An 8,243-nucleotide genomic window follows, 5' to 3' on the forward strand; every position below is an offset into this window, starting at 1 on the left:
ATTCTATGTCTTTTTATTGTCAAATATGACCTCAACTTTGACCTTAACGTCTAAAAACGATTACTAAAACCTTAACGGAATTTAAAACATGTAAATCGAACTAAAACTCTAGCCTATTCTAACGTAAATTAACACTTTACTTAGTTCAATGCTACAATAAAGAATAAAATCAAATTATAGTGGTACCATGTAGACTATCTGAAAAATAGTGGTACCAAATGGAAAAGCCAAAAGTACAATGGTACCAAATGGAATATCCCTAGAATTTTTTGCACGCGTAAATTTTTTCGAAATAGAAACTCGATTTTCTTCGACATAAGAGTCAAAATTTGAACATTAGACATACGAAATATAATTATTTTTAGTTGCAAAATTTGATTGGTTTAGTTTCTTGTCACTTAAGTCTCTACCATTCTTTTTGTTTTTTTTTATTCTTTCAAAGTTAAATTCTATGAACAAAATAGAAATTTTATTGAATTTATTTATGTTTCTAATATTATAATTTTTTAGTTGATTTTTGAATTAAGTACAATACTTCATAAATTGTAAAGAAAGTAGACACTTTGATTTCAAGTCAATTTTTTCATAGGTTGTAGTTTGTAAGTGAATTTTTAAGTTTTTGTAAAGTTTTCTCATTTTAGTGATTTGCATAACGTAAATTATGCAATTTTATGATTTTAGTTGACTTGTGAGTGATTTTATAATTATATTTTTGTATTTTTGTTTGAAGCCCCTTTGATTTGTAAGTGAATTTGTAATTTAGAATGGAAGGGGGTAACATAGTCTCTTCATTCGGGACACATAGCTCCCCCTTCCCTTATATAATAGAGATATGTTGTACTTTAATTCTTGAATGATATTTTACATAAATTTTTACCTTGATAATTAATCGCTATTATATAATAGAAAAAGTAGGTCCAAATATATGTAAAAGTTTCATTATATATAGGAAACACTATAAAAAAGTAAATAATTTTTTTCCTTGTCTAACTTCTAAATTCTGATTTCACTACAAATACACCTCTATTTTTTATCATGACCCACCATTAATTGTGAATGGTTCTTGAGAATAGTGATTTGTAAGTAAATTTTTGTAAATATTTTTGTATGTATTGACGTTCTAGGTTATTAGTTTTAGTTTATTATGTTAATTTTAAGTTTTAATAAAGTTTCCTGATTATTTGAGTGATTTGCGTGATTTTTATAAGTGATTTTCTCAATTGTATGAGTGATTTGTAAAGTTTCTTCTTTTAAGTGATTTGTGAGTGAGTGTTGTAAATTAATTTTTGGTAGTTTTCTTTGAGTGATGATTTTGATTTTGACATTTCATTTGTAATTTAGAAAGGAAAAGGGGGGCAAAAAAGGCATTTCAAAAGAGGACACCGTTGCCCACTCCTTCCCTTATATAATAGAGATTCTATGCGGTAGAAGAAAAGAATTGACATTCTCGCAAGTGATCTCTTTTATTGTTTTTCTCAAAAAAGTAGTTTTTAAACCGGTGTAGAATATGCGAGAACTAACTTGCTCACAGATCGATCTATGTACTTACAACAAATTAGGGCTGACAAAATGATTTAAAATCAAAATAGTGCATGAGTAAAAATAAAACAACTTATACTTCATAAGTGTTAATGTCCTAAAATTTACACATTCTGAAAGTCACATGAACGAGATTTTATGTCCTTGCGGCTTGCTTGTAACTCTATATATGGTAATATATAATTAACCATGGCTAAAAACAGGATGATCGAGGAAGATACAATCCTACATGTGCAAGAGATTGTCCTTGGATTTTATTTATAGTCATAGCAAAACAAACCACTAATGTCTTCTTTGAAATTTAATACGAAATTTAGTTGAGTCGGACAGTGTTAATGTCATTCGTGAGATGGATATTTTGTCGCTAATGTTGCTTCGAAGATTATAGTAGCTTCAATAACATAATCCCGTAGATGATTGACAATTAATCTTGTTCCATTACACAATCAAGATGGCTGAACAATATTCATGAGAAACATTATCGAGTACTGATCTTATTTTAACATTATATTATGGTTAGGTAACCCTCCACATCTGATTGTATTTAGTAATTCAGTTGAGTACATTTTATGGACCGCTAAATTGCCTTCTTTTTTTTATAAAAGCATCCGAATTCATATATACTTTTCTTATCCTGAAATGATAGACAAAACATGATCATTGTTATTTTTAACTATCTCATTGGTCGGAGCTAAAATAGCGCGTTTCTGAAAAACATTGGCTTCCAATAAGTTATCCTCTACATTAGGATATGTGCTTCTAACAATTGTCGAAACAGGGTCAGCACCTCCGTTTATAAAAATATCATCAACAATCTCAATAACATATTCACCAGCATTTGGCCCATCTGCTTTCCCGTCTCCGATGCTTAGAATTTGCTTTGAAAACTCTCTAACCTCATCAACTCCCGACTTTGAATGACCTTTTTGAAGTCGCATATTACGGGTAAGTTTTTAATAATTACCATGAATCCCAAAAATAGGATAAACTTACGGCAGAGAACATGATATCTTGCCTGGTACCCTTTGAAAACTCTGATAATATCTGTCTTAGATCACCACAAAAGATAAGAAATTTGCCACGAAGAGGCCTGTGTAATTTAGTGACATCCACTGACTACATAATATCCTTCAGAATTCTATCGAGCGCTTCAAAATAATATATGTGCATCACGGAAGGGGGGGGGGGGTTCATCCCAAATGATAAGCTTTGTTCTAATCAGCAACGCAACTAAACACATAAGCTAATTCACACACATAACACATAAACTAGATATAGATCGAAAATACCTTCTACACTAGATTCGTTAATTCGTACATCCTTATAGGTCAAATTTAGACTAGTTGTTAATATTACTCCGCAACTCTAATTATGAAAGATAACAACGATAATTAAAAGGAAAAATTCATAAGAGCGAGATAACTCAACTATTACCCATTTTCTTTTATAAGTCCCAACTATGAATTATTCCGTACAGGTCCCAAGTTTACTATCTTGTGATTTTCATAGGTCCTGAGTTACTTATAACCAGTTTAGAAGGTAAGATTTTTAAATGTTTACCATCTTCTAACGCTTTCAGGAAGTGAAAAAGACCTATAAAATGAGGCCAACATTTAAAAATATTACCTGTTAAACCGTTGATAAGTAATTCAGGACTTATAAAAGTCAAAATATGGTAAACTTGGGACCTTCAAAGAATAATCCATAGTTGGGACCTATAAAAGAAAATGGGTAATAGTTGGGCCATCTCTTGTGAATTTCTCCTAATTAAAATTGAAAATATAGACTATAAATAACAAGTATACTCAAATATTAACTAGAAGGGTTTTTTCACCAAATAACCCTGACAAATCAACAAATTCACAACATACCCTCAATGTTCCAAAAATGCACCATATATCCCTGAGTTTTCAAAAACGTTCACCAAATACCCTTTTTTGTAACTGTCGTTATCTCACCGTTAACATTATTTACAATTTTGCCACAATTTAACATTAAAAAACCCTTACCCTACCCCAAACCCTAACCACCCCAGCCCACCACCTATCTACCCCAGGCCCAACCCCCACCCCAGCCCCACCCCTCCCCCCCTCCACCGCCGCATCTCCCCTCCCCCTCCCCTCCCTCTCCCCTCCGTAGCAGCACCCCTCTCTCTCCCCCTCCCCCTCTTCAATCACCGTCGCATCACCTGTCGAATTTTCGCGCAAGGGGTGGGTGAACGAAGAGGGGGGTGGGTCAAATTTTCACACAGGGGATGGGGGAATCGACGGTGAATGAAGAGAGGGTGGGTCAGATTTTCGCATAGGTTGGGGGAGGTTGGCGGTGAACAAAGAGGGGGTGGGGGAATCAACGGAGAACGAAGAGGGGATGGGTTAGATTTTCGCAGGGGGTGGGGGAGTTGGCGGTGAACAAACGCGCATGGGGTGGGGGAGGCCGGCGATGAACGGAAGCGCAGGGGGTGGGGGAGGCCGGCGATGAACGGACGCGCAAGGGGTGGGGGATGTCGGCGGTGAACGGTGCGGCGGTGGGGCAGGGGGAGGGGTATGGGCTGGTGTGGGTGGACGGGAGGGGGTGGGGGGCTGCCAAGGAGTTAGGGTTAGGGTTAGAGTAAGGGTGATATTTCCCTAGGAACACTACAAGAGGGGGGGTGAATTGTAGGTGTAGAAATAAACTTAACTTTTTGCGGAAATTAAAATTTAAACGAATAAACAAGCTAAAGGAACACAAGGGATTTTTACGAGGAAAAACTTCTTGGGCCCAACAAGAAGAAACAACCTCGACCACTAGGGATTTTAAACTCAACACTTTCACTAATTAGGCCAAACAACTTTGTTACAACCTAATTCTAACTCGAGCCACACCTTGAGTTCCTAAACTCAAGTTCCTGAGCCACTGTTCCCTTAACAGCAGTTCCTCTCAACTTCACTCGAAGTTTTCTCACACATACAAGCTTCACTCAAGCCTCTCTCTTACAGAACTTCACTCAAAGTTCCCTTACCCCAAAAACCAAAATACAATTGATCGAAATAAGCTTAGTGGAATTAGACTAAGAAGGCAAAGAACAAATGGCTATTATGAGAGAATGAAGGCACTGACACTTAATAAGTTAAACTCACTTAATTACTTAGTCAGACACAATTTGGAACTTACCTAGACTTCTATATTTATAGTGTTAATCATGAAGAACGTGGGATTAAAACTAGAGTACATGTTAGTCCTTAACCCATGATGTTCCTTCCCTAAGGAACCGTTTTCACATCATGTCCCATGATCCCATGAACTATAAATGAACGTGGATATTTTTAGCCATTACTCCTAAGTAATAGGAGTTCCTTGAGCTTTATCCGAAAATCAGTTTTATAAAAACTCTTTTATCTTTAAAACTGAATTTTTAATCTTTAAGAAAATAATATCTTTTAAATAAATCTTTCTAACAACCGGATATTTATTTTCTTATTTTCCGAAAAATAAAATCTTTTTCTTAAACAGATTTTCTTTTTAAAACTGATTTTATCATTTGAAATTAGATATAACTAATTTCCTATAATTTAGGCATGACTTACTCAAATATCTTTTTAACCGTTATTATGTTGCACGCCTAAGTCTAGTTCCTTTTATTAACTAAGTTCCTTTAACATATTCGCTTAGTGCCACTTAGTTTGTTCCTTACAAAGGAACAAACTCTCATTCTCAAATGACTGCCACTGTTCCTTACCATTCTTTCTTTGTTCCTTTACATTGGAACTAGAAAATAAAACGCCTAGCTTCTATTCTTCTTGATCCAATGCTTGCTCCAGTATCAATATAGAAACTTCTTTACTTAGCCTTTGAAATCCTCTCTTGACTTCTTCATTGACTTCGTATTCTCCCAGTTCCTTGCATTGATACCTTAAACACCATACACTTAAATAACTCATTAGTTCACTACTTAGTTTGTTCCTTTGTTTCTTTGTCATTATCAAAACTAGGGTTCAAGAAAGGGGAAGGGTTTAGGGGTATGGTTAGATTAGAATTAGGGTTAGGATTAGATTAGAATTAGGGTTAGGGCTTAATGGTGGCAAAATCGTAAATAAAGCTAACGGCGAGTTAATGGAAGTTAGAAAAAGGGCATCTAGTGCACGTTTTCGAAAACTTAGGGGTATATGGTGAATTTTTGGAAGATTGAGGGTATATGGTGAATTTATTGATTTTTCGGTCGGGGGTATTTGGTGAAAAAATCTAAAAATTGTACAGGTAATTAATTAAATGCTTAAGATTATAACATGATTAATCTAAATAACAAGAGTAGCAAGAAAATAAACAAGGTAAGATTTAAGGAATTACAAAGACAAAAACTTAATAAGTTACTGCCTAAGTTCTTCGTGTCTTGTCCGGATCTTCAAAACTTGAAAAATCTTAACTCCCTCACTAATCAATAATCATTATCCTTGGATGAAAGACTAAGCCTTCTCCAATAGGCAATAGTTATCTTTCTCGAACCCATAAACCCAAAAATCTAAACCCTTGCAATCTCTCGCTCCCTTGCTCTCAACTTAAGATATACTAGTTTTATATGCACGCGATGCGTGCGAAAATACGTAGAAAAAATTAATTTTTTTTAGGGGATATAAAAAATTAAATTAATTGTTAATTATATATAATAAATTAGGGGTATTTGAATTGTTGATGGTTCTTTTTTTTGTAATGTCTTTTTTTATTTTTAAAATTAATTAGGTAGTTTCCTTTTTTATTTTTAAATTTTTTTAAAAATTAAAATAAGTAGTTAGAATAGAAATGTAATGAGGGTAAAATAGGGTTTCTAACATTTTGGTGTCCTACCCCTCTTCTCATATAGAATAGAGATGCTAATGTACCAAATTTGCAGTATTCAATTGTGATAGAGAATATATTTAGGATAATATTTTCTCATCGATTTAGGATAATATTTGTATAGTCCCTATATAGTTAGGATAAGATGGTTAGGATTATTCTTTTGTAAACATTATATATATTAATCAATGAAAAATCTCCAGATTTACGGAGTTTTATAATCTAACATGGTATCAGAGCGTAGGTTACATATCCTCCCTACAAATATGTTAGATTGGAAAACTCTGTAAATCTGGAGATTTTCCATTGATCATATATATAATGTTTATAAAAGAATAATCCTAACCATATTAGGAATCCTAACTATATAGGGATTATACAAATATTATCCTAAACGGATGTGAATATATTATCCTAAATATATTTTCTATCACGCCCCCGCAGTCATAGCGGGAGGAGGGCGTAGGCTAAGACTAGATCAAAAATCTGTGAATAATTGTCGAGGGAGCTAGGTCTTTTGTGAAGATGTCTGCAAATTGATACCTAGAAGGAACATGAAGAACCAGGACTTGGCCCAATGCAACCTTTTCTCGAACAAAATGAATATCCATCTCAACATGTTTGGTACGTTGGTGTTGTACAGGATTACTAGAGAGATAGATAGCACTGACACTATCTCAATAAACAAGAGTGACCTGACGAAAAGGGCAATGTAACTCAAGTAGGAGGTTACGAAGCCAACAAGACTCGACAATAACATTAGCGGCAATAATATTAGCGACACCGAAATATTCAGCTTCGATGCTTGAATGAGAAAGAGCTTCCTGACGCTTAGATGACCATGAAATAAGGTTGTCTCCAAGAAAAGTACAATAACCAGATGTGGAACAACAAGTGTCAGGCACTCACCCCAATCAACATCAGTGTAAGTAATCAAACGCATAAAAGTAGAAGGATATAAATGTGAACCATGATCAATGGTACCCTATATATAACGCAGAATGCGCTCTAAAGCATCATAATGAGACTCCCGAGAGTCATGCATAAAAAGGCAAACATGTTGTACCGCATACGCAATGTCAGGGCGAGTAAAGGTTAGGTACTGAAGAGCACCAACAAGGTTGTGGTACTTAGTTGAATCCTGGAAGTTAGGACCAGAATCAGCACTAAGTTTGGACTTAGTGTCCACAGGAGTAGCGACAAGCTTACAATTTCTCATACCCGCGCGTCCTAATACTTCCTGTGCATAATTTTGTTGTGAAAGAAGCGTGTAAGTTGGAGTTCGGGAAACTGCAATACCCAAAAAATAACTCAAGGGTTCCAGATCAGACCTGGGGAACTCAGTCTTTAACTGAGTAATAATACGCTTGTGTAAGCCATCTGATGAAGTAGTTAATATGATGTCATCAACATAGAGTAATAAATATGCTCTATCGAGACCCTGACTATAAGTGAACAAAGAAGATTCACTATTAGTGATGACAAAACCCATGTGTAAAAAAAAGTAGCAAAACGCTAATACTAGACTCGAGGAGCCTGTTTTAGACCATATAATGCTTTTCAGAATCTGCAGACATGATGAGGGGACCTGCGATCAACAAACCATGAAGCTTGATGCATATAAACCGTTTCTTTCATATCACCATGAAGAAAAGCATTTTTCACATCTAGTTGATGAATAGACCATTTGTGTGCCATTGCCAAACTAAGGACAGTATTAAGCAAGACGAGATTTGTGCCTTTCAAGCTCACCATTAGAGTTTCCTTTATGCCGAAAAAGCCACATACAATTAACAATATTCACCCCCGTAGGTTTAGGCACTAATTCCCAAGTCCCTGTAATAATTAAAGCACTAAATGCATCTCTCATGGCTGCATTTCAATTAGGGTCATTA

At 35.1% G+C, this 8,243-nt stretch overlaps 1 protein-coding gene across 1 annotated transcript; it reads right to left on the minus strand.

The window, feature by feature from the left end:
- Positions 1 to 7,333: 7,333 nt before the first annotated feature.
- On the minus strand, positions 7,334 to 7,840 carry LOC125496457 (uncharacterized mitochondrial protein AtMg00810-like). Its single transcript, XM_048641916.1, has one exon. The coding sequence runs from the start codon at positions 7,838 to 7,840 to the stop codon at positions 7,334 to 7,336; it is 507 nt and encodes a 168-aa protein (XP_048497873.1).
- Between the last annotated feature and the right edge of the window lie 403 nt (positions 7,841 to 8,243).

Source organism: Beta vulgaris, chromosome 4 (assembly GCF_026745355.1).
Source record: "Beta vulgaris subsp. vulgaris cultivar EL10 chromosome 4, EL10.2, whole genome shotgun sequence".
In the NCBI taxonomy this organism is placed as follows: Eukaryota; Viridiplantae; Streptophyta; class Magnoliopsida; order Caryophyllales; family Amaranthaceae; genus Beta; species Beta vulgaris.

Bases quoted from the DNA above. Each gene is read 5' to 3' on its own strand.
- LOC125496457 (XM_048641916.1), bottom strand. From the start codon at position 7,840: ATGGGTTTTGTCATCACTAATAGTGAATCTTCTTTGTTCACTTATAGT.